This window comes from Pelophylax lessonae, assembly GCF_965119305.1.
Source record: "Pelophylax lessonae genome assembly, chromosome: 3".
NCBI classification, from domain to species: domain Eukaryota; kingdom Metazoa; phylum Chordata; class Amphibia; order Anura; family Ranidae; genus Pelophylax; species Pelophylax lessonae.
In genome coordinates, this window is record NC_138770.1 from 313515689 (window position 1) to 313543158 (window position 27470).

General features: G+C 45.2%; 1 protein-coding gene across 1 annotated transcript in view; it reads right to left on the reverse strand.

Annotated features, from left to right (window-relative positions):
* Positions 1 to 11217: 11217 nt before the first annotated feature.
* The window catches only part of ARMC9 (armadillo repeat containing 9), a 272464-nt gene continuing 256211 nt past the window's right edge, over positions 11218 to 27470 (reverse strand). Inside the window, exons 24-25 of the mRNA XM_082251375.1 lie at positions 20631 to 20776; positions 11218 to 11442 (exon numbers count right to left, since the gene is read on the reverse strand). Coding sequence (XP_082107501.1) covers positions 11420 to 11442; positions 20631 to 20776 — 169 coding nt within the window. The 3' untranslated portion in view covers positions 11218 to 11419. The remainder of the gene's footprint in view (positions 11443 to 20630; positions 20777 to 27470) is intronic.

The following is a 27470-nucleotide window of genomic DNA, read 5'->3' on the forward strand; positions in this document are numbered from 1 at the left end:
CTTGGCCATTCTAACACCTGGATATGTTTATTTGTGAACCATTCCATTGTAGATTTTGCTTTATGTTTTGGATCATTGTCTTGTTGGAAGACAAATCTCCGTCCCAGTCTCAGGTCTTTTGCAGACTCCATCAGGTTTTCTTCCAGAATGGTCCTGTATTTGGCTCCATCCATCTTCCCATCAATTTTAACCATCTTCCCTGTCCCTGCTGAAGAGAAGCAGGCCCAAACCATGATGCTGCCACCACCATGTTTGACAGTGGGGATGGTGTGTTCAGGGTGATGAGCCGTGTTGCTTTTACGCCAAACATAACGTTTTGCATTGTTGCCAAAAAGTTTGATTTTGGTTTCATATGACCAGAGCACCTTCTTCCACATGTTTGGTGTGTCTCCCAGGTGGCTTGTGGCAAACTTTAAATGACACTTTTTATGGATATCTTTAAGAAATGGCTTTCTTCTTGCCACTCTTCCATAAAGGCCAGATTTGTGCAGTATATGACTGATTGTGGACAGAGTCTCCCACCTCAGCTGTAGATCTCTGCAGTTCATCCAGAGTGATCATGGGCCTCTTGGCTGCATCTCTGATCAGTCTTCTCCTTGTATGAGCTGAAAGTTTAGAGGGATGGCCAGGTCTTCGTAGATTTGCAGTGGTCTAATGCTCCTTCCATTTCAATATTATCGCTTGCACAGTGCTCCTTGGGATGTTTAAAGCTTGGGAAATATTTTTGTATCCAAATCCGGCTTTAAACTTCTCCACAACAGTATCCCGGACCTGCCTGGTGTGTTCCTTGTTCATGATGCTCTCTGTGCTTTAAAATGGACCTCTGAGACTATCACAGTGCAGGTGCATTGATACGGAGGCTTGATTACACACAGGTGGATTCTATTTATCATCATTAGTCATTTAGGTCAACATTGGATCATTCAGAGATCCTCACTGAACTTCTGGAGAGAGTTTGCTGCACTGAAAGTAAAGGGGCTGAATAATTTTGCACGCCCAATTTTTCAGTTTTTTATTTGTTAACAAAGTTTGAAATATCCAATCAATTTTGTTCCACTTCATGATTGTGTCCCACTTGTTGTTGATTCTTCACAAAAAAATTACAGTTTTATATCTTTATGTTTGAAGCCTGAAATGTGGCAAAAGGTCGCAAAGTTCAAGGGGGCCAAATACTTTCACAAGGCACTGTAAGTACTCATTTCTTATAGAGTGCTGGAGCAATGATTGTTGTTTTATGCATGTTAATATGGTATTTAAAGTTTGTTCTTTTTTTGCAATATAAACCATTATGTGGCTTCAGATTTGCACACTTTAGTATCATCTTATTTACAGATACAGTATTTAGTGACTTTTTTTTTTTTTTTTGTAAATTCAATGTTTATTGAGAAAGGAAAAAGGGCATACAATATAATACAGCACAACAGAGCATATTGATAAATGTCAATAACTGTAAGTGGAAATGTAGTGGGTCAGGGAACAAGCATAAAACAATGACACACGTGTAGCCTTGTGCTCCCAGACCGCTATAGTAGTAAATGGAGGTTCAAAAAGGAAAGTGGGCTATGGTGCGTAGTTCAACCAGGCAGCGCCTCCCCTCCACCGGCATCTCTCAAATGGCCGGTCTGGTAGGAAGAGGAGGAACCAAGCTGACCTTCCAGGCACCCTGCAGCCATCACAACATAGGAAGAGTAGAAATGCCCAGGGGGGGGGTAGTTTTCCATATGGGGGAAGAGCAGAAAGAGGAGAGAAGAGAGGGGAGGAGAAGTCAGCAGGGGAGAGGGGTGAAAATTGGTACAAGAGGGGGGGGGGGTAAGGGGGAAAGACAGGATGGGAGAGGGATGACCAACCCCAGCGCCGCAGACCCGTCAAGCGATCAGGTCTTTGTATTCATCGGAGAAGCTAAACTCATGCCAGTAGTACCATCGCTTGAGGAACCCTTCACGTGACCCCCGTGCAGTCGCCACCAGATCTTCCATTTCATTAATATGCGCTACTTTTCTCAACCACAGTGCCACCGTGGGGGGCTGTGACTGTTTCCAGAGAAGAGGAATGCAACTCTTGGCGGCCGTGAGTAGGAGCGGCAGGATCGACTTCCGGTAAGATGAGCGTGGAAAGCTATTGTGGTGGAGGAGGAAGAGTGCGGGATCCAGAGTGAGGGGATGGTCCGTGAACTTTTGCGAGACGCGCAGCACCTCCCCCCAGAAGAGGCAAAGGCGGCTGCACGACCAGAAGATGTGAAGAAGGGACCCCACCTCTTCCCCACAGCGCCAGCAAAGGTCAGAGCAAGAGGGGAACATCCTGTGTAACCTGGCCGGGGTGAAATACCACCTGGTCAGGAGCTTGTACCCGGTTTAGTGACTTTTTTGAGGTTCATTGAGTTCACAATGCAGGTCTTTCTTTTTAGTGGTCAAAGATACCACATTTAATGAGAACTAGAAGTTGGTTAAGATGGACATTTCAATCTTGTAAAAAGGTCCCCATTTTTCCCCTTTACCTGGGGACAGTCCCTGTTGTGAGATGTCTGACCCCAGGAAACGGGGACCCCCAGCATCATCACTGGGTGTGCAGCACCGTACTATGCAGTGTACAGGCGACAACTCAACAGTTGTACTGTACAAGTATCAATTGAATGTAAAGCTGTTACACAGTGCAACTATTCAGTTAGTACCTATACACTGCAAGATTTACTCTACACAGATTGGTACCCAGAGACAATGGCTGGGGATGGTCAAAATATATTGTGATGTTTACCTTTTTTTTTTGGGCAGGAAAGAGAAGGGGGATGGGAGGATGCCAGACTTTAACTGCACTTTCTGCATTACTTAATCCTGACCTCTACGCTTTCTGCATTACTTGCTCCTGACCTCTGAGTGTTACTTACGTCTTACTACTGCAACCTGTGCGTTACTTGCTCCTGACCTGGCCACTGCCCAGTACTTACTCTCAAACCTTGCACTCTGTGCCTTACTTACTCCTTATCTTTGCACTTTACTTATTTCTGACCCCTGCACTCTGTGCGTTACTTATACCTGACCCCTAGACTATATGCGTTATGCATTCTTGACCCATTGCAGCAGATGCTAAGGTTTTATTTAACCATACCTCTTTCACCCCTTTCCAATGTTATTGTAAATTGGCCACATCTACAATTTGCTGCAGCACACTGAGTTCACTACAACATTCCCTTGCTCATGGTGCCCAGGGAATTTTTGTCCTTATTTCCTGAATGCCTGTATTAAAAATGGTAACCTTATCCTTGTACTTTTGCATACAGTACCTAAAGCAGCAGGCCAACAGGTGGTATGTCATTTTGGTCCTGAATCCAGTTCAAGGGACTTTTTTCATTAACATTTACTAGAATGTCCTACTCGAGAATATTAATATTGCATTTGATGGCGGAACATGCGCACAGATATATGGTACTGCTTTGGGCAGCTCAGGTGACCTCTCATTTGCAAACTTGCTTGTAGGCTATAAAAAAAAAAAGACATGCATCCTTCCTGTATTTTTGTTTAACACGTTAGATGCCGGATATATGGCATTGGCCAATATATTCTTGATCTGAGAGGGCAGTGAACCTGAATTCTTTGCTTTTGTTGATTTTCCTAACATTTTTCCCAAAATAGTGTTTACTCCAAAAGTTTCCTTTAGCAGTATTACTTTTCTTGATGTGAAGATCCCCAACATGCAGGATACCTTAACAAAATTCAATTTACATTAAACCGACAGAAAAGAACACATTGCTACCTGATTGTAGTGCACAAACAGTCTATCTCTCCTCTCTTACAGTTTGCCACAGTTGTTCACATGAATAATAGATGTAAACAACTAGACTGCATGTAAAAACTGGATTTTTGTCTTATAGTAAAACCCTTTTCTCTAATGTTCATTGACAGACACAGCTCCATATCTTCCTTGACCCTTGGGTTATGCTGCTCTCCATAGGAGTAGGACTAGGCAGAAACAAATTTAACTATACCCGTAGGGCAGTCCTAGGGGGTATACTTCCCACTTCCTGCTTTAGGACTTCAGTTTTTAACAAGCAGTGTCAGAAGTTAACATAACCCAACTCAACAGAGGGATGAGTGCTATGTCCGTGAATGACCAACAGAGAAAAGGATTTTACGGTAAGACAAAAATCTAATTTTCTCTTTCGTTCATTGACAGACACAGCTCCATATCTTCTTTGACCCTTGGGAAGTCACAAAACAGTATCAACATGAGGGTTGGGAAAACAGAGCAATTCACAGAATTCCCAAAAAGGGCTAAATATAGCCAACCAGGTAAACCTGGAACAACTGGAGCTCACCACCAAAGAATTTGCAGCCAATGGCCTTTGGATAAAAAAAAAAAATGCCAAGGTGGAAATCTGGCCCTTGTTGGTGCCCAGAGCCAAACCTTGATCTACACGTCATTGTAGAAACTCCAGCAGATGGAACACCGAAAAGGAGCGGGGAGAAACCCCCCCCCCCCCCCCCCCCCGAGACTCACACCAAGAAATGTATGCCCTCCAAACTCTATGATAAATCTTCCTAGGAGTAGATTTTCTAGCTTTTAACAGTGTAGGAATCATCGAATCCGACAACTCTCAATACTTCAATAGCCATTCCGTTAAAGCAGGATGGAAAATCGGCCCTTGAGACAAAAGACCTTCTCTGAGAGGAAATCTCCAAGGAGCATTGGCTACCAGCCTTACCAGGCCTGCGTACCAAGACTGGCGAGGTCAGTTTAGAGCCACCAGAATGACTGGAATCCCTTCTGCCTCAATTCTTCGCAGAAGCCTCAGCAGAAGCTGTAGTGGAGAAAAAGCGTAAATCAGACAATAATGACCCCAAGGGGCCACCAGTCGGCTAAAGGATCCCGAGATCTTGCCTTAAACCTCTGAACCTTCTGGTTGAGATGAGAGGCCAACAGGTCCAAATCGGGAGTCCCCCACCGGAGACACAGTTGTTGAAACATTCCCGGGCAAAGAGACCATTCGCCTGGCTCAGAATGCTGGACATGTCTCTGACCGCTAGGGCACTTTTGGTGCCCCCTTGATGATTGAGATATATGCCACTGCCATGGCTTTGTCTGACTGAATTCTAACCAGGCACTCCTGCAGACGATCCTTTCACAGAGACAGGCAAAGCCTGATCGCCCGAATCTCCAGGATATTGATCGGCAGACTGGACTCTTCCCCAGTTCAAATCCCTTGATCCAAATCCGTGCTCAAGACGCCTCCTCATCCGGACAGGCTGGCCTCTGTGGTAACTACTGTCCAGTACAGGGGGAGCAACGACTTCCCTTGTCGAAGCAACTGGGAACGGAGCCACCAACTCAAGGATCCCCTCGCACCCCGGTTCAACAGAATCAGATTGTCCAGAGATAGAGGATTCTTGTCCCATTTGGCAAGAATCTCCTTTTGCAGAGGCCTGATATGGAACTGAGCAAACGGAACTGCCTCGAAGATGGAGGCCGTCAAGCACAGCACATGCATGCAATTCCCGAGAGACGACCGACGGTTGGACAACAGGAGCCAAATCACATGCTGCAACTTCAGCAGTTTCTCCACCGGAAGAAACACCCTGGCTGAGGCAGAATCCAAAGTCAGGCCCAGGTAGTCCAGGTGGGTGGACAGAGTCAGAGCTGATTTCTGAAAATTCAGCGTCCAGCCGAATTCTTGCCGAGTTTGCACGGTAATGTCCAGATCATCTTTTAAGACAGACAGAGACTTTGCTCGCAGAAGAAGATCATCCAGGTACCCCAGTACCGCGATCCCCCTCTGCCTGAGCATGGCTAACACCGGGGCCAACACTTTTGTGAACACCCGAGGAGCTGAGGCGAGACCAAAGGGTAACGCCGCAAATTGATAATGCTCCTCTCCCACGACAAAGCGAAGAAAACGCTGGTGCCCTACATTTATTGGGATATGAAGGTAAGCGTCCTTGATATCGAGAGAGGCCAGAAAATCCCCTGGATGAATTGAAGCCACCACCTTGCGAATGGACTCCATCCGAAATTTCTGAACCTGCACAAAGCGATTCAGGGCCTTGAGATCCAAGATTGGATGGACCTTGCCTTCCTTCCTGTAAACAGATCTTAATAAATAAAAAATGTTACAACCAGGACAATTATGCCCTGTGATAGCAAATCCTGCACCGCCCCATAAAGGCCCTGCAGCCAATCAGGGGACAGGCGCAATTTGGAATGAAAGAACCTTGCCGGAGACCGAAACCCGATCTTGTAACCGGACTGAATCAACTCGTGGACCCATTTGTCTAGAATGAGAGAGGTCCACGGGTGTGGAAAGAAGCGAAGACGTTCCCCCACCCCAGATACGGGGGAGGACATCCCTTCAGGCAGAGGAGGGCTTGTCTGCGGAAGCAGTGGAATTGGCTTTTGACTTACCAGCCCAGAGCCTCTTGGAACCTTTCACGAAGGGTTGTTTGTGAGCCGAGAAGAATAGACCACGTTTACGACGGGGCTCTTTGCTCTTGGCAACCTGTGGAAGCAGATTACTCTTACCTCCTGTAAGACCTTTAATGATCTCCTCCATAGAAGCTCCGAACAGGCGGTCTCCTACAAAAGGGAGAATAGTCAACACCTTTTTGGAAGCCTGGTCCGCTGGACCAGTATTTCAGCCAAATCATGCGACAAAGTGTCACAGCTGTCACAGACACTTTACAGGCTAAAGGTCCGCATCCAGAGAGGCATCACAGATATACTGTAACCCCTGTATCAACTGATCCGCTAGCTCAGGAGGATGTTGACCCCCTTTTAAATCCTGGTGCAGAAGCTTAGCCCATTCTGTTACGGTCTGGGAGACCAAGGTGATGGCAAACACCGGCCTCAGCATTGAACCTGCCACGGTGTAAAGGTATCGGACCAGAGCATAAGATCTCTTGTCCACCGGGTCTTTAAGAGATGGGGAAATCCTCCACCGGAAGAAGCGTGGCTTTATTTAATCTGTAAACCTGAGAATCCACCATTGGTGTACCTGTCAGTTTCTTCAAAAGGGGCTCTTCAAAAGGATACCTCCTAGCAAAACGCTTAGGAATCCCAACCATGTGTATCGGGGATCCCCACTGACTAGCGACAATCTTGTCGAAACAGGCAGGAAAGGGGAACACCCTAGACACCTTGGATGGTCTGTGGGTACCAAAGTGCACTGACGCATCATTAGCTGTGTCCTTCAATTTTAAAGTGCCGTCACTATCACTAGAGGCCCACCGCCGCAGCACCGCTCCACAGGCTACAAGAAAATGGCCGCCACAATGATTTAAATTGGAAACTCCAAAAACATGGCCGCTGAACTACACAAACATGGCCACCGAAGCTACAGAACAGCCATCCACAGAAAAATGGCGATGCAACACGGCATCCAGGACTCCAAGTACTTGTAGTCCACCAGGGGGGGTCCTAACAGGAACCCCCACCCTGACCATATAAAGGTGTTTTGTAGCCGCCAGCAGCGCGCTCCCTCTCCCCCAGCCCAACACCACATGACCCCTGAAATTAGCTAGGCCACCCTGGGAAGGGGGGACTAGGGGGGGGTAAGTGAGGGTACACGTGCAGGGGAACCCCGCTAGTGAGTAGGAGGAACACCAGATAGGGGGAGAAGGACACATGGGGGGCCTACCAACCTGAGGAAAGGGGCCGTGTTCACCCCAACATTTTCCCAGAGGAGAAAGAGGGGGGGGACACTACTCACCATAACAGGGAATCAAGCGGGCACCACTCCAAGCAGTCCACTGCACATTCTTGGAATGGGGGGGCTGCGGCTCAGGTCGTGACCAGGGCTATGGGTGCTCGTGAGGTATTTCACTTGCCAGCCAGCCCCCGTCCAGTGGGGCTATGTCGTGGCCAACCTATCGCGGGGCTAAAGTTGGGTCGTGCTCACTGGCCAGACTGGGACGACCATAAGGATCTAGGAAATCCAGTGTGTCGCCCAGTCCAGCAGATGATTGTAGTTCTCACAGGAACAAAATATAATAAAAAGAAAAAAATCCATTAAAAAAGCAAAAAACGCCAGGACCAGAGATCCCAGCAAAGAACTATGTCCTAACTCCGAACTAGGCAGAAAAAATGGAAGTCCTATTGCAGGAAGTGGGAAGTATACCCCCTAGGACTGCTCTAGGGGTGTAGTCAAATTTGTTTTCACCTAGTCCTACTCCTATGGAGAGCGGCATAACCCAAGGATCAAAGAACATATGGGAGGGGTGTCCGTCAATAAACTAAACAGAAATACATTTTTAGATATGCTGAAATGGTTATTGACCAAACTCTTGCTAGGGCCACTTCCCTAAGAGCACATATAAGATGTTTGATAGACTCTTGTTAGTACATAAGTTTACTTGAGAATGCTGCAATAGGCAATCTCAACACATTACAAGCAGAACCTTTGTTACCAACCAATTTGAAAATACCACTCATAGTTACATAGTAGGTGAGGTTAAATAAAGACAATAGTCCATCCAGTTCAACCTGTGTAGGTGTGTGTGACTGTAATCATCTAACATAGCCCTTAATCTCCTGATCCCTGAGATGTAAGTCTAAGAGCCTTGTGAAAGTCACCATACTTCCTGCAGAAACCACCTCTTGTGGTAGACAATTCCACAATCTTGTAGCCCTAACATTAAAGAACCCTCTTTGTTGCTTGAGGTTTATGGACACAATTGAACATTAAATGATTCCCTGGTATGGGCTGATCCCCAATTGGAAAAGGGCAAAAAAATTGATATGAACAAGTTCACTTTATCACAGTGGCCATTTGTCACTTTATCACATGTAGATATCAGATTCACAAACTTAGGGGCATCGTGATTAAACACCTTTATCATCCTTTGAGAGGTGAAGACTATAATTGTCTCCTATTGCACCATGGGGGCATTCTGGATTTACACGCTAAGCATTGTATGCCCAGAAGGTCTGATTACCAGTCTGCCATTTACATGTTTTCTGGATGAGAGATGATTTATCTGCCATTTGCTATGATTTAATTTTCTTCTGCTTCTTCTTTTCCTATAACATTTCCCCACCCTTTCTTTTTTATGCTGCCAGTTCATGCTTTTTTCAGGTTACCAACATTATTTGTGATAGGGCCACCCTGGTAGGGATTACGTTGTTGAGAAACTCATATTATGCCAGTGATATCTTGATAGGGATCTGTGATTTTTTGTACAGTGTATGTGATTCATCTAACAGCGACAGGCATTGATTATAGAGATTGTGTTTTCTTTCCTTGTTCCTGTTTCATCACCCATTGTTTCCCTCTCTTTTGTCTTGTTTTCCCCTCTCCTCTCCTCTGACTCTACAGGTTTTCTTTCACACACTTTGATGACACTCCCTTTACACATCCCTCTTCACCCTACGTCCTCCCCTACAAGATGCTTAGAATCTTTTCCTTTTACTCTGGATCTCACATTCGGCAATCCATGATCACTAATTACCATAGAGTGGCTAGGCCACTTATGCACGTCCCGCAAAGCATGTATTCTCTATAGCTAATGGGTAGTTGCCTAGCAACAGTATGCAGAATTTGCAGCACTCCACTGATCGGAGAGATGTGTTCAATTGAGTTTTGTTCTCCCTGCGTGTGTGGGGTTAACAGGATGGTATGACTTAACATTGGTAATCTGTGCTTGCCTCTTGATAACAATAAAGGCACTTTTTCTTTGGTATGAAATGGTATAGTGCAATTAAGATCTATCTGAAACTGTTGCACATTTTGGTAAAGCTACCAGAACTGGCAGCAGGGTTTTTTGAATCCATAGGATCTTTTAAAGGGCATATTGCCAGAAATGCGGTACAAATTCTTTACTGAATTCCCCTGATTAGACTGACAACCATCGTCTCCCCCAAGAAAATGCCACCTCCAGAGGTGTTTAGCTGCTCTCTTCCCTTCCTCCTCAATAGACCAAAGTTTATCTACATTTAATAACAAAAATGCATAGCAATGTACCCATTGCACGTACATTTGTGTGTGAATGGGGCAACAAAAAAATGTTATTAAGCTGTTTCCAGTGCTGGATGTGCTTTTACATTGATTTAAAATTGTTAATATTGCATTTGGCTGCTAGATGGCACGGACGATCATAAACCTATGATACATAGCGACATCTAGTAGCTAAATGCAACATTTTCATTGTCAATCAATGAAAGATATTCATCCAGCACAGGAAATACCCGAATATTTTTTTTTGCCCCATTTACGCATAAAGAATGTACATACACTGGGCAATTTCCTAGGTTTTTCCTATGTTTTAGGAATCCCAGAACACCTACATCTCTTCAAATCATAACTGGAGGTAGGTGCTCTGTAGTTTACAGAAGCAACCTGGGCAGGGTCTGCTAATATCTCTTAGGATAACACAGCAAAGAGCTCATAACTTTGGAAGCGCACTGTATTTCTGGCAGGTTAAACAGGTATTTTTTTATACACTTATCAGATATAGAACCAAAAGAGGGGCAGTTAACTGAACAATTGCTTACAAAAATGTCTTTTTCTACATTTAACCATATTTAAAGACTGTGGCTATTACTCAATCCAAAGAGAATAAAGACGAGGTAAACATCTGATAGGAACAGCCTATATAGTTTATGAAAAAGCAGAGAAAAGTCTAATACATTTGTCATTGACCATTTTCTAAGGAGCCACATATTCTCTCTGTTACCTCTAGTGTGGCTCCTTTCAAGCTCTCTGGAAACATTTCGGGTTTGAACAGCTGTTACTTTAAACACTTCATATACAAATGTAAACAAGCATACTTTTCTTATAAAGAACAACTTAGGTGGTATAAAGAAGGACCATCTTTCTTTCTATATTTGGGATAACAGCATATAATACACACCAAATTTAGGAAGCCTCTGTATAGCACTTAAACACACAGCTTGGCAAAAAAAAGTAACTGAACCTGCATAAAAAGGTAATCAACATCCTCTCCTATTTTTAATCAAGGTGAAACACATCAAAGTACATTTTAGTACAAAATACAAAGCTGGATTAGAATCAAGTCATTACGACTCAAACAACAGTTCATATACACAAAATAAATAATTAAACCAATAGAAATTCTGCAGCGAAGGGCAAACATAGCATGATCTGACCAAAATAACAAATGCGGCACTAATTAAAGTCTGTTATTGGTTGCCACAAATCGTTTTTAGTCATACCAAAACCTGCAAGCCTTTTAAGTGATAAATGGTAATGGTCAGTCTTCTGTGTTCAGTATATGTCATTGTACATCTCTGGGCTACAAAAAGGTTTCTTTCGCAATAAGCACCCAAATATTGTGTTTAAATGGGTTGTCACTGGCACACAGGTAGCAGACCCGAAGAGGTTCTTGCCAAAGAAGGCAAAAAGTATGGATAAATGTTGTTCTGCTGCCTTTATTACATTAGGAATCCTTGTTGAGAAAGACAATTTTGCCACTTATTCTCACTTTCTGTAGGACTGGCTGCCTGAAAAAGAAAGATAACAAATATTGACGTTATATAATAAAATATATATAAAAAAATAAAATATATGAAAATAAAAAAGAACTTCACATATTATAATAAAATCATATATGTGTCATTTCAGTAAGATGTCTGGGTTATTTTAACTGTGTGCATTCATTTGCTACATTTCAAATCAAAATGTTCACATACCTAAATTTCAGCACAGGTATGTAATCAGTATTGTCTTTGTATTTTTTTTTCTCAATAAAGTTCTAACATTTTCCATATAAATAACACAGATTTAAAGTTATTTAGGCTATACCTGTGCACAGACCAAGGATAATAAAACCAGTACATACTCTTGATGGCTTATTTACACTTGCATTGTCCTTTAAATTGTTATTTGTGGTAGATTGCTTTTTAAATGGCATCCTTACTGTCTGTTTTAATCCCGCACCACTATGCCTCTGCAGAAAGGGTAATGTTTGGCATGGTAGTTGTGCCTTGCAAACACAAATGGGAGGGGGATTCTTGCCTTTTGCAGTTTAGGAGAGAGTGGTTGAGGGGCCAAAAAAACATAGTTTAACTGAGCACTGCCCCCTCCAAAAGAAAGTGTAAATGAGGCCTAACAAATAGTAAAAAAAGATTTAAAATAAGCCATTCCTGACCTCTCTAGTTAAGTAATTTATTCTCAAATATCCACAAAGATCACAACAAAGGCTCTAAAGTCGGTTTCAGTAGGAGCTAGGAAAACTTGTGTGTCTACATTAGTGGGTTTTCCGGCTGCAGATGCTGCTGCAAATGAGGGCTTGTTTCAGGTTCACATTTGTGCGTTGTGGGAATATACGCAATGTACAAAAACACCCTTTTTGCAGGTAAGCAGTGGTGCCCCTAATTCCTAATGGCACTGCCACGCACGCATTTTGGTGTGCACCAGAATGCATGAAAACAAAGTACCATCTGTTTTGGTGTGGCACAATTAAAAAAAAAAAAAAAAAGGCTCATAGATTTATTTTGTGTAATGTGTATGTGTCGTGTGTAGGGCAGCCTAATTGAATGGGCTGCCCTAAACATGACGCGCAAAACGTGTGCAGACAGTTTCCCCTGTATAGGTGTGAACAGAGCCTAAAAATGCTTTTAAACTCTATTCACATTAATGGTATTCTTTACTGTCCCCCTGAAAAGTGATCAGAAGTGGATCGCCTTTCAGAGGGTGGTGAAAGGTGGTTAGCAGGCTGTTTTTTTTTTTAGGTGAAAACTGGATTTTCGTCTTACCCTAAAATCCTTTTCTCTGAAGTTCTTGACGGACGCAGTCTCTGATCTTCATATCAGTAGGGTGATGCTGCCCCCTACAGGAGTAGGACACTAGGTAGAAAAAAGTTCTGGCTACGCCTATGGGCAGTCCCAGGAGGTATACCCTCTCTCCTTGCTATAGGATGTCAGTTTTGTATCAAAGCAGTGTCAGAGAAAATAATACAGACCCAACTCAAATAGAGGAGCGGGTACTGCGCCAGTCAATGAACTTCAGAGAAAAGGATTTTATGGCAAGACAAAAATCCAATTTTCTCTATCGTTCATTGACGGACGCAGTCTCTGATCCATATCAGTAGGGACGTCCCAAAGCAGTGACAAAAAAATGAGGGGTGGGAACAGCAGAAAAATAAGTCCCCAAGGCTAAACCATAGTGAACCAGGTAACATAGGACTCATCAGAACAACGAGATGAGACCCACATGAAAAAACATTAAAAAACCCTCAAGGGGGACAAACACCCTTAAACGGCAGCCTGCAAAACTTTGAGGCCAAAAGAGGCATCTGCAGATGCCAGCACATCCACCTTATAAAACTTTGTAAAGGTGTGAACAGATGACCAGGTAGCCGCCTTGCAAACCTGAAGCACAGATGCCCGATGGGGAAAAGCCCAGCGCAGCAGATGCAGGCAGCCCTGTTTTTTGGCCATCCGTGAGTACAAATAGCGAATCTGACTTTTGAAAAGACTCAGTAGTCGCCAAATACACCCTGAGTGCCCAAACCACATCCAAAGAATGCAGTGCAATTTCCTTAGGATGTTTTGGCTTATGACACAAAGAGGGTAATATGATGTCCTTATTTAAGTGAAAACTGGAAACCACCTTCGGAAGGACAGATCCGGAAGAAATACCACTTTATCCCTGTGAACCACCAGATAGGGAGAACAACAGGACAACGCCGCCAGTTCTGACACCCTGCGCGCAGAAGTAATAGCCACCAAGAAGGCCACCTTGTGGGATAAGGTAAGCAGAGGAATCTCCTGAATATTTTCAAAAGGAGGTTTCTGGAGAACCGACAGCACCAAATGAAGGTTCCAAGGTGGCAACGGAGGTTGCACTGGAGGTGCCAAGTGTCGCACCCCCTGGATAAAGCTACGCACCAGGGAATGTGCGGCTAATGGCCTTTGAAAGAAAATTGCCAAGGCCGAAACCTGACCCTTGATAGTACTCAAGGCTAACTTTTGATCAACTCCCCGTTGAAGGAAAGCCAAGTTTCGAGCCACCGAGTAAGAGCGAAGGGGAACCCCAAGAGACTCACACCACGCAATATACGACTTCCACGTACGAGGATAAATCTTCCTAAAAGTCACTTTCCTCGCTTTAAGCAGAGTAGGAATCACTGAAGCAGACAATCCCCTGTCCTTCAGCACCTGGCTTTCAACAGCCAAGCCGTCAAAGTCAGCGACTGTAAAGCAGGATGGAAGATTAGAAATAATATAAATATATGCTGCACAAACTTGTGTAGCTTATATTAATAATAAATTAATTTAAACAAATAATGAATTTGTAGTGAAAAATTTTTTTTTTCACTTTTTTCAGAAAAAATATATATATATGTGTATACATCAACAGTTGTGCACTGATTAAATCCAATTTAAACACAATTAATAATTCTCTATATGCAATATAACTATACAATGAATATTCAAAAACATATAAATCATGCAAAGTGACGTAGTGAATTAGTGTCCAATTCTTTATGCCTGGTATCCAAATTATAAGTGTCCAAAAAAAGTATGCTCCTCTGTATGGAGATTAAATCCCAATCCCCAGTGCTCAAATATGGTCGTGAGCAAACTTGATTTCACCTCCAATCTCTGTGCTCCCCCCCCCCCCCACCCTTCAGTTGGGTGCCTCACCTCTATGCCTGTGACCTCCCACTTAAGCTTGGTCAGTAATGACCTTGTGCTCAATCCAATAGATATGGATGCAGGGTTGCTTTTTCTTAAATGCTGTCAGGGTGCTCCTATCCCTCACGGATGGCTCACATGGATAGGAAGAAAGATATACATGGTGCAAATAACGTCTTGTAAACAGACTTTATTAAAAATAAATGTATTGCACTTACATTTTAATTGGTGCTTGAAGCGCACCACACTATAGTGACTATTTTGCAAATAGTGGCCCAGAAGCTCAGGCGGGGGTCTCAAACTGTTCTGGATTATCCGCACAATGAGCTGTGAAAATGCTCTCAGCAGTACTCACACTCCAACTGAAATTTTTTCACTACAAATTCATAATTTTTTAAAATTAATTTATTATTAATATAAGCTACACAAGTTTGCGTAGCACATATTTATATTACGGTATTTAATTCACAACACACTCACAACAAGGGAGTGATCAGTGCTAGCGGCATCCTAAAATTGACACCACCATAGATTGCTTGCAGTCCCATTTAAATTTATAGGATGGAAGATTAGCCCCCGACACAGTAGATCCTCCCTGAGAGGAAGTCTCCAAGGAGTGTCTGCGACTAGCCTGACCAGGTCAGCGTACCAAGCTCGGCGAGGCCAGTCCGGAGCAACAAGATTGACCGGAATCCCTTCCGCCTCAATCCTGCAAAGAAGTCTTGGCAGCAACTTGAGAGGAGGAAAGGCATACATCAGCTGATACTGACCCCACTGGCCACCAGTGCGTCTGTGGCATCTGCCAGAGGGTCCCAGGAGTGGGCCACAAACCTTTGCACTTTTCTGTTGATCCGAGACGCCAACAGATCTACATCTGGAGTGCCCTAACGAAGGCACAACTACTGGAACACCTCTGGATGGAGAGACCATTTCCCTTGATCCAAGGTCTGTCGACTGAGGAAATCCGCCTGCCAATTTTCCACTCCTGGAATATGAACAGCGGAGAGAGCTGCAACAAAGCGTTCCCCCCAATCGGAGGATGCCAGCCACTTCCAAGGATGCAAGGACACTTTTGGTGCCCCCTTGGTGATTGACTTAAGCCACGGCCATGGCATTGTCCAATTGAATGCACACTGAACAACCCCGAAGGAACTCGGTCCAGTGGACTAGGCAAAGTCCGATTGCTCTCAGCTCCAGTACATTGATTGGCAACCTGGATTCTTCCAGGGACCAGACACCTTGAGCAGAAAACCTGCCGACAACCCCTCCCCACCCGGACAGACTGGCATCCGTGGTGACAATTGTCCAATATATAGGGAGGAAGGATTTCCCTTGTTTGAGCATCAGGGTTTGAAGCCACCAGATCAGGAACTCCCTAGTCACCTGGCTCATCTGGATCTGATTGCCCAGGGAATTTGGATTTGTGTTCCATTTGAGAAGGATTTCCTTCTGGAGGAATCTCGTGTAGAATTGAAGGGGAACGCCTCAAATGATGACACCATCAGTCCCAGAACTCTCATACAGGTCCGAAAGGGACGACCATTTGCTGGACAGCAACAGCTGAATCGCAGTCTGGAGTTTTTGGAGTTTTTCCGGAAGAAGAAACACCCTGGCTGAGGACGAGTCGAAACTCAGGCCCAGATAGTCTAGTCTCATGGAAGGGACCAGGGACGACTTCTGAAGGTTCAGAATCCACCCAAACTCCTCCAGAGTTCTCATGGTGATCTCCAAATTTGTCACCAGCACCGTGGGAGACTTCACACGGAGAAGCAGATCGTCCAGGTAACCCAGGACCGATCTCCCCAGCTGTCATAACAGCCCCAGGACCGGAACCAACACCTTTGTGAAGACCAGAGTAGAAGAGGCGAGGCCAAAGGGTAAAGCCACAAACTGAGAATGATCCTCTCCCACGGCAAAGCGCAGAAACCGTTGATGTCCTGCCCATATTGGGATATGAAGGTAGGCATCTTTGATGTCTATGGAGGCCAGGAAATCCCCCATGTAGGGAAGCCACCACCGTGCGAATGGATTCCATCTTAAATTTTTGAACTGGCACGAAGCAATTCAGTACCTTCAGGTCCAGGATTGGACGCACCTTGCCTTCCTTCCTGGGGACCGTAAACAGGTTTGAGTAAAAGTCCTAAAAAACGTTCCGCACATGGAACTGGAACTATTACTCCCTGCTTTAACAGGTCCTGTACCGCCGCAAAGAGAGCCTGTAGGTGATTCGGGTACAGTCACACATAGGAAGGGAAGAACCTTACTGAAGATACGGATCGAAACTCGATCTTGAACCCGGACCGTATAACCTTGTGAACCCATTTGTCTTGTATCCGGGATAACCAAGGTCCAGGAACCGGCAAAGACGTCCCCCCACCCCAGATACGGGTGAGGGTGCAAGGCTGGTGGCCTTGTCCTCAGGTCTGAAGAAACTCGATTTTTGTTTGCCAGACCAGGGTCGCTTGGAACCACCCGAGGGGGCCTTGAAGTACTTTGCCTTATCAACTGACCCTGAGGGACAAAAAAACTTCTTGTGTGCTGAAAAGTAGGGGCCCCGTCTGCGACGTGGGTCCTTGCTCTTGTTAGCCTGTGGGAGAAAGGTACTATTATTCCCTGTGAAACCTTTGATAATGTCATCCAGGGTAGCCCCAAACAGGCGATCTCCTTGAAAAGGTAGATTAGTCAAGACCTTCTTTGCGGTCTGATCCGCAGACCAGCCAAAATATACGCCATAGGACCACTGCCGAAACTGACAGTCGGCCCAAAATGGGAGCAGCATCCATGGCAGCATCACAAACAAATTGCAGCCCCCGCACCAACTGGTCCAACAGCTCCGCAAAGGCAGGGGGGAGTTGTTTCCCCTCCAGGTCACAGCATAGCAACTTAGCCCATTCAGTCAATGTTTGCGAGACATGGGCAAACGTAAACACCGGTCTTAGTGCAGACCCCGACAGGGAGTACATATTGCGGGCCACAGACTCCGCCTTTCTATCCGCCGGATCCCTAAAGGATGGGGAATCCTCCACTAGGATCATGGTAGCTTTATTCAGCCTTGAGACCGGTGGGTCCACCGTAGGTGGCACAGACCACTCTTTAATAATTATAAAAGAAATGTCCTTTGTATAAATAGGACACAAAAATCATCTAAATATACATTACTTTTCTCAAGTAAACATTTTCTCTTTAGGTGAATGGCCAAGGCAGGCAAGAATGCCTGCCCAGGACCTCTTCCAGCTCAGCTAAGCCTAAGTTTTGTAGCTATCAGAAAGGAACAGCCAAGAGAGGAGATATCTCTGTGTATTGTGATGTACTCCAAGAAAAGGATTTTACAAGTAAACCCAAACCCAAAATCCAATTTTCTTAATCGTACTTTACAGGAAACAGAGGACTTCATATCCATGACTACTTGGGATGTCCAAAAGCAGTGAACGTGGGCACTTGATACCACAGGCCTGAGAAATGAGCTGATAAATCCACCTAGAATTAGTGAATGGAGAAGCAGTCTGACCCTTGTGAGGACCATCAAGCAGAACAAAGAATTGGGGGAAGCCCACGAAAGAAGAAAAAAAATGGTGTGACACCCTGCATGAAGGCTTTTACCAAGAAATGAGATGCAATATGAAACAGAAGGGCCAAGGCTTAGATCTGTCCCATGATGGCAATTCATGTCAGAGACACTTTACGTCAGACTGGAGAAATACCAAAACGCCTTCCACAATATACTGTGCGGAATGAAATTTATGAGTCTCAACACCAGGCAAATGTTGTGGGTTCACCTTTTTGGAGGTCGACTTTCTTGCCTTTAGAAGAGTAGTTGTTACAGAATCAGAAATATCCTTATCCCTCAAGACCTGGGCTGTAACAGCCATATTGTCAAAGCCAGTAAACGTAAAGCAGAAAGATGGGACCCCGCTACAACAAATATGTCTGGAAGAATCCATGGCTCTTCTGTCAAAAGCTTTACAATGTCTGCATACCACACACTTCTTGGACAAGTGCATGCGATCACAATAGGCATTGGAGAAGCTGCAGTGCAGAAAAAGCATAGATCAGGGAAAACTGATCCCAAGGAGTCACCAGGGAATCTACCACAAATGCCTGAGGATCCTTTGTTTAGGACACAAACCTAAACAGTTGGTTACTGAATCTGGACCCCAAAAGATCCACATCTGGTGTCCCCCACTACAGACAAATCTTTGCGAACACCTCTGGGTGAGGGGCCCATTCTGTCTGACAATTTTCCACACTCGGTATGTGCACGGCAGAGGGAACTGCAACTGCAACATAAGGCTCTACCCAAGACAAGCTTAGGTCTGTTTCCTGCTGACAAGAATGCAGACCTCCTTGATGGTTAACGTATACCAGTTTGACTCCATCTGGAGTGAACCTAACACAGGGACTGCATTAAAGGCACCCATCATCTTCACCAACACCTTCAGGCAAACCCAAATTGAGTGACTTTGCAATGTGCACAGGGACTCTACCTGGGATCGAGGAGATAGGCATTTCTGTTGCAGAAGCAGTACCCTCACCTGTGCCGTTTCAAGGACTAAAGCCCGGTACACACTAAAATAACTCATGAAGCAATCTCCCTGCTGAGCTATTGTGTTCTGACAGGGGGACGCCCCCCGGGGGACGCCCCCCCCCCCCCAAGAACACATCGGTTTGCTGAGAGCGCTGAATGGATGCAGAACGGCAGACCATTTTCGGTAATGCCGCTTCAACAGAAACTGGAAATTCGGCCGGTTTCTGTTGAACCAGCTACCATACACAGGGGCCAAATGTCGGACGATTTTTATTGAACTGGCTGATATTGTCTGATATTCAGCCCGTGTGTACAGGGTTTTTGCCTAAGTACCCCACACGTTGATTCTGAACCAAGGCTGACTTCTGAAGGTTCAGTACCATGTTGAACATTTAATGTCAGTTTTTGAGTTATACGCTCTGAGGAGCAGGTTGTCCAACAAGTACCCCAACAGTTGGGATACCGGAGCCCTCAACAATTCTGGAATCAGAGCCAACATGATCGTAAACACTCTGGGAGGTATGGACAGGCCCACAACCTGGTAGCAGCGATGCTCCAGTGCATATCGAATAATCTGTTGGTGAGACTAGAAAACTGGAATATGTAGGTATACATCCTTGGTATCCACTGACATCAGAAGGTCCCCCCGATGAAGGGAAGCAAAGCAATCCTCAATCAGGTGGATACCTTCCTGATTTTCTGCATAGGCCCCTATTCTAATCATACTTTCATGGTTTATACCTGTTCTTTTTTGCAGGAAAGCAACTTCATAGTATCTACAATGCTTCTTCATTTCAAAAGGTTTTGTCTGGTGCTGGGCTCTAAATATCCTTGATGTCTTTGGCAGAATTTATAGTGATCAGCTAAATTAGTAGCTTGCACAAAGTTTACAGATAGCAACCAATTGTTGAAGATTTATTACTGGTTAATGTGCTTGATTTGTTTGAGATCAAAGGCAAATAGGAGATTCAAACTTGGGGTTTTACAATGAGGAAAGTTTTCATTACCAATTACCTGCTGGCACCTGCAGTTTTTTGTGAACAAAGAACAATAAATTCAAAGAAACCTAGTGCAAACTGTTCAATAGCACTTTCAATAAAATTATTTTTTTTTAAATGTAAAAAGGATTTAAATGTTATTGCTTTCTGCCACGCCACTGCTTCACATCGTTTCATGCGATACCTCATTCCCCAGGGGAAATTCAGGTTTGCTCTGTGGCTATGGACATTGCTTCACCATGTGCACATTACATCCTGTCCATCACTGACATTAATATTGAAAACTTGTTCAGAACTTTGCCTATGTAATATCCTACTTATGATTTGCCAAGTAGTACAATGAGTCGGAAACACGTGTATTAACATGATAACCCCACAGAGCAGGAAGCACATGCTCCCCTGCACTGCAGAGCTTTAGGGTATGCGAGCCAACAACAGTCATAAACATTGGACAGGTAAACTGTTAACCTGTCTGCTCACTGTTTTGCCACAACAATAAAGCAGTCTCATATCAGCTCAAAGCTTACTCTGTCTGCTGCGGGTGGAGGATCCAGCAGAGCTGGGTCGGCTGGTTTGTTGTGGTCCAGACTGGGAAAACTGAGGAGCAATAGTAGGAGTCTTGGCTTTTCGTGGGCTGACACTCGGAACTTCAGGACTCCGTGGCATCCAGGATCTGATTCAAGAGGAGACATTGGAAAAGGACATAAAAGCATAATCGTGTTAGTAGTCAGACAGTAAAGGTGGCAATACAGTTTTTTTTTGTCTGAATAATAGATTCCTCCATCCACACAAAAGAGGCCAGGCCATTGTATTCTGTCAACTGCACCCACAGATCGAGAAATAATTCCCAGCATGACAGAAGTTCATCAAACAATGGCCACACATTTTGATAAGTATATGGCCAGCTTTAGACACTAAAAAACAAATAACCAAACCTATATCAATGCTAGTATTATAGGTAAACCATCAATCTACATGGGAATAGAAAGATTTATTTTAACACTTCCTCCTAAACAATGCAAATGCAGCCCTATGATATACAATAGAATTTATTTATATAGAATGTCCCCAACCTTTTAGATTATGTGAGAAACATAATAGCATAAAGCAATGTGATTAGACTATGGGAATGGGAGGAGGGAGGAAATCTTGTTTTACACAAGTTTAATTTACACCAATTTATTCTATGCCAGCTTGGCTAAAATAAAACAATGCAGCAGGACATTTGAGATGCTGGAGTATGGGGAGGAGTGGTCATGCTTGAGGGGTTAATGCGCAGGCTTGTATCATATTTGCCAATCTGACCAGCTGCATTGTTTTGTGCTTCCGGGTTACATTTTAAGGCTCCATGCACACTGGGTGTTTGCCCAGCTCTTCTAAACGCCTTTCTCCTGGCAGCAGAAAAGCAGTGTCAAAAATGTGCCTAAAGCTGCATTTTTTGCAAACACCTTTACGCATGTCAAGCGCTTGGGCATTTAATAATTTCAGTGGCCAGAATACTAAAATATTCTGGGCATTGAAATGAATTGAATGCTCAAGCACTTGACACACCTAGCGCTAATGTGCATTTAGACACATTTACATGCATTTAGATAAGTTGGACATTTTTTAGCAGCAAATCGATCCTATCCTATCTGACCTGTGCTGGGAAATAAAGCTTACTTAGCATATGAAAGGGTTCATCATTCATTTCCATAGAGTGTCAGTAAGGTTGAAATTACAGTTTGAATTAGTTTCTGTAAAGGGTTGTAACAATGTTTTAATTCATGGCTAATGTGAAATTCATATTCATTTTCAGTAGGCACCATGGGATTTTCGTTCATTTTCACATTTGATAAAAATGGTTGCAGTGACAAATAGGTTAAATCTCCCTAACGGGGGCAACGACAGTACTAAAAATCTGAGATGGAGGGGGGCCTGGCCTAAAGCTGCATGGAGTAGGACACTGTTCATCAGAACTTCGTCGGCAGACCTTGCTTTTCGTTTATCCTGCTGCTTATCCTGTGATCCCAACTACCCTACGGGTAACTCCTAGTACTTCCATCAATGGCAGGGACTTGTCCCCTCCTCGTAAAAGCACGGAAACTGTCGCTAAGCTAGACCGCTTCCGCCATAAAGACAAGGACTTGCAGGCTGAAGATGGCGGATCTTACTCTTTTGAAACAGAGTCTTCTGCACCAGATACTGCTAAAGTTCACCACAGCATGCCAGGGGAACCGGACTTCTAAAATCGAGGAGGTCAAGCTGGACATCTCCCTGATTGGATAGGATCTCCATAAACTCCACGACCGTGTGTCAGAGGCTGAACACTGTCTGAATCACGTGGAAGATGCTATACCACCTCTACAGCCTCCTCTGATCAGGCAAGCCATCATATTGCCCAGTTACAGCAAAAGCAAGAGGACTTTGAAAATCAAATGTGCCGTAACAACTTGCGCTTTATAGGTCTCCTGGAGGGAGCTGAGGGGGCAAGTCCTACCAGCCTTCTGGAAGACATACTAATTAAAACGTATGGCTGAGAGTAATTTTCGCAGTCCTTTGTTGTAGAATCCGCCCATCGTATGCCAGCCAAACCAACACCCTCAGGTGCGCCAGCACGTGTCTTCATAGCCAAGTTCCTCAACTACAGGGACCGGGATGCAATTCTTTGCCTATCCCGTGAAAAGGGCAACATTCCATACCACAACACCCAGATCATGGCATTCCCCGATTTCTCAGCGGAAGTACTCATCAGTTAGACCCTGCTTGAGGAGTAAAAATGGATTTTTGTAAAATCTTACCGTAAAATCCTTTTCTCTTAGCTCATCGACAGACGTAGTCCTCGGTGATACACCACCTTCGGGTTATGTTACCTCCGCAGGAGCAGGACTAGACAGGAAATTAAAAAGCTCTGGCCACACCCTAGGGGCAGTCCCAGAGGGTATATCCTCTCTCTCTCTGCCTCAGCAAATCAGTTATGTGAAAAAGCAGTGCTTAGAGAATTTAACCCAACCCAACTCCAAAACAGAGGGGCGGGGACTACGTCTGTCGATGAGCTAAGAGAAAAGGATTTTACGGTAAGATTTTACAAAAATCCATTTTTCTCTAGCGCTCATCGACAGACGTAGTCCTCGGTGATACACCACCTTCGGGACGTCCCAGAGCAGTATCACAACTGAGGGGTGGGAAAATGGAAATCAAATCCCAATCTAGAAGGCCCAACCGGTGCCAACTAGAAGTTTACAATGCTCATCCTTAATGATGAGACTCAACAAAAAAAAAAAAATTTTCAAACAGAAAAAAACCCTCGAGGTAGACCACCGGTCTCCTCAAATTGCGGCCTGCAAAACCTTGCGGCCAAATGAGGCATCCGCCGATGCCGTCACATCAATTTTATAGAATTTAGTAAAGGTATGTACCGACGACCAAGTGGCCGCCTTACATACCTGGACCACTGACGCCTGATGGCGAAAGGCCCAGGAAGTACTGAGCGCTCGAGTGGAGTGCGCCCTAACAGGGAACGGAGGACTCTGACCCTTAATAGAATAAGCCTGTACCACCGTTTGTCTAATCCATTTGGCAATGGTCGCGGCAGATGCAGGCAAACCCTTTCTGGGGCCATCCGTGATCACAAAAAGTGAATCCGTCTTACGGAATGATTCCGTAGCTTTCAGGTATACCCTGATTGCCCGAACCACATCCAAGGAATGCAACGCATGTTCCCGATGATGCTTGGGCTGAGGACACAAGGAAGGTAGTACAATATCTTCATTCAGATGAAAATCTGAAACCACCTTAGGAAGAAAAGATGGCTTAGGATGAAGTACTACCTTATCCCTATGAATCACTAGGTATGGGGACTGGCATGATAATGCAGCCAGTTCTGACACCCTGCGAGCAGAAGTAATAGCCACCAAGAAGACCACCTTCTGGGATAAAGTAAGCAAGGGAATCTCCCTGATGTTTTCAAAGGGAGGTTTCTGTAGAACCGACAAAACCAAATTAAGATCCCAGGGCGGTAAGGGCGCGCGGACTGGAGGAGCCAGGTGCCGCACCCCCTGGATGAAATTCCGCACCAAGGATTTGGTAGCTAAAGGTTTCTGAAAGAAGATTGCTAATGCTGAAACTTGACCCTTGATGGTGCTCAAGGCTAGCTTCTGCTCAACCCCTTGTTGCAAAAAGGCCAATATTCGAGACACCGAATAGGTACGTGGAGGAAATCCTAAAGATTCGCACCACGCAATATAAGTCTTCCATGTGTGATAATAGACTTTGCTGGAAGTCGCTTTCCTTGCTTTAATAAGGGTAGGAATGACTGAAGTAGACAAACCTCTGTCCTTCAGTACTTGGGTCTCAATGGCCAGGCCATTAAAACCAGCGACTGTAAAGCACGAAGGTAAATAGGTCCTTGAGACTACAGACACTCCCTGAGACGAAGTTCCCATGGAACGTCTGCGACTAACATGTCCAAGTCGGCCAGGCCGGCTTGAAGAGGCCAGCCTAGAATTTCTAGGACCACTGGCGCTGATTGGATCTGAACCAGGCGTCCCTAGAGCTATCTGGCCCCGACCATCCGAGAAAGTCTGGTCGTTTTCTGTTCCCACACATTTATCAGATACCTGATAGTTATCAGGAAAGGTGATCTTTTCTGGTTGAACTTTAGGGACCGAAGTCACCCGACTAGAGGCTACTTGGCCTATCTGGTCAATCAGATCCGATTCCTGTGAGGTATCGGGACTAATCTTAGGAAAAGGTAAAGGAAAAGATCTATACAGGGAACGGTAACTACCGCTTCCTGTACTTAAATGTTGGAAGGGAAGAATCGCACCGGTAGTAGTGGTTGATGCTCGATCTAATGTCCTGAATACCGGTGAAAACGTCCCCCCACCCTGAAATCGGGTGGGGGCGCACCTTCAGGCTGTGTACTCCTTTACTTCGGGTTTGGCTGGGTTGGTCCTCTGCTTGTCCGACCAGCCCTTCTTGAACCCTCCTGGAGGAGTCTTGCCTTTCCCGGACGTACCAGCCGGGCGCCCTTTATGGGCGGTAAAGAAAGGTCCTCGCTTGTTGCGAGGTTCCTTAGCTTTTGCAGCCTGTGGCAAAAAAGTACTCTTGCCCCCGGTGGCATCCTTAATGATTTCATCTAGGTTGGCTCCAAATAGACGATTCCCCTGGAAAGGGAGATTGGTCAAAGTCTTTTTGGAACCTAGGTCAGCTGACCAGCATTTTAACCACAGCACACGTCTGAGGATCACTGCTAACTTAGATGCATGCCCTAACAAGGGAGTAGTGTCCAAGGCTGCGTCACAGATAAACCGTAGCCCTTGTATGATCTGTTCTATCAAATCAGATGTCTCCTGGGGAATATCTTTTCCCCTAAGATCTTGGCGTACCATTTTCGCCCATTCTGTAAGTGTCTGGGAAACTAGACCAATAACAATTACTGGTCTAAATGCTGACCCTATCAGAGAAAAGATAGTGCGGGACTCCGCTTCTATCTTTCGATCCACCGGATCCTTAAAGGACGAAGTGTCCTCCACTGGAATAACCGTGGCTTTATTCAGCCTGGAAATAGGCGGATCCACGACTGGTGGTACCGTCCATTTCTTAATGATGGATTCCTCAAACGGATAGCGTCTAGCAATACGCTTGGAAATAGTAAAGGTACGTTTAGAATGTTCCCATTCTCCTTTAATCTGATTTCCAAAACATTTAGGTACAGGAAAGGCCTTCGCCGTCTTGATGGGCTTATTAGTCCCAAAAGGCCTCTCTGTTTCAGTTGCCTCTGCCGGTAAAGCCTCAAGTTTTAAGGTTTCTTGCACTGCCACAACTAGTGCGTCCACCAATGCTTCTTCCTGAATTATAGCAGGAGAAGAAGCGTCCTCCTCACTGTCTGAGGGGGCTTTACCTGGGATAGCAGCCCTTGCAGAGGAACCTGCAACTGCAGTGACCATCTCTGAATCAGAGTCAGAGGTGTCAGATAGTATAGGGGTAGGCGGGGGTCGCTTCCTTGACCCCCGTCCCTGACAGGCCGCCTCCACCCGAGCCACCATAGACTCCAAAATTGCTGTAAATGACTCTATACTCTGTACACCGGCGGGTCCCGAGGCCCCCTCGAGGGAAACAGGTGGGGGAATATGTGTGGCAGGGTCCATAATAACTCCAGTTACTTCCTGGATGATATAATTCAAAGTAAAGAAAAAACTTTTTTTTTTTTTTTTTTTGACCCTCAGCGCCACAAAAAAAAACCCCTTAGTGTTACCTGCTAGGGATCCCTATCGATCGAGAGAGAGAGAGATAGACCCCCAGGCTCACCACTTGATGTTCAGAGTTGAACTGCAACAGCTTACAGCGCTGTCTTAGACAAACAGGAAGTCTTTTGGCTGGCTGCCCAGGAAGAAAGGAGGCGGCTCCGCCCCTCTGCACGCCTTCCGGCGCCTCCCCCAAGCTCCACGAGGTGTAGAATCACCTAAAACATGGCCGCCCCCATGCTGGAGACACGAGGCTACGCCAAAATGGCGGCTCGTGCGATCCAGCAAAAAAAATGGCGGCGGCCTGTGCTGACTAGCGGTGTGCTGCAGGCACACAACACTCTCTCTGCATGGGGATATGGCGTGGTTGGCGGTACCGGCCCTGGCGGACCGCATGGCCATTCGGGAGGCCTGCTATTAGCTGGAGATCTGACTTGGAAGGCAGTCTACATGTCCATGGCTTCTGACTGGTAGGTAGCTTATACTTAACCCATAAGATTCCCAGAATGCCACAAAAAACATGTATACAATAGATTGTTAGCTCCCAAACCAAGCCTCCTGGCTTTTTGCACACATAAAATCACACTCAAAGTAGGAGGATTTGTGACATGTTATAGGATAGAAAGAAACTCTTTCTTACCATACAGAGAGGGACCCGCGTTCACCACAAAACCCGTCAGGGAAAAAGGGGGAACATACTACTCACCATACCGGAACCAGGCGGGCACCAACTCCTGACAGTACCCCTCTCCACCGGGGCGGGAGGGCTGTCGACCGATACGGACGCCGTGACTCATGGTCTTTGGCGTTTCAGCGAGACGTTTAACTCGCGGGTTCAGTCCTTTTAATGGGACTTTGTCGCGGCCGACCCAGCGCGGAGCTATGGCCTGCACGCGCTCGTAGGCTGAACTGGGGTGACCACCGGATCTCAACATCCAGCCCGTCGCCCAGTTCAGCTTTCTTGCTTGAAGATCTCACAGGAACACTGGAGAAAAAAAGCTGTCCAAAAATCCTTTTAGAAAAAAATTCTTGCCAGGACCTAAGATCCCAGCAAGGTATCTAGGTCCTTACTCCTAACTAGACAGAAAATAACTGATTTGCTGAGGCAGAGAGAGAGAGGATATACCCTCTGGGACTGCC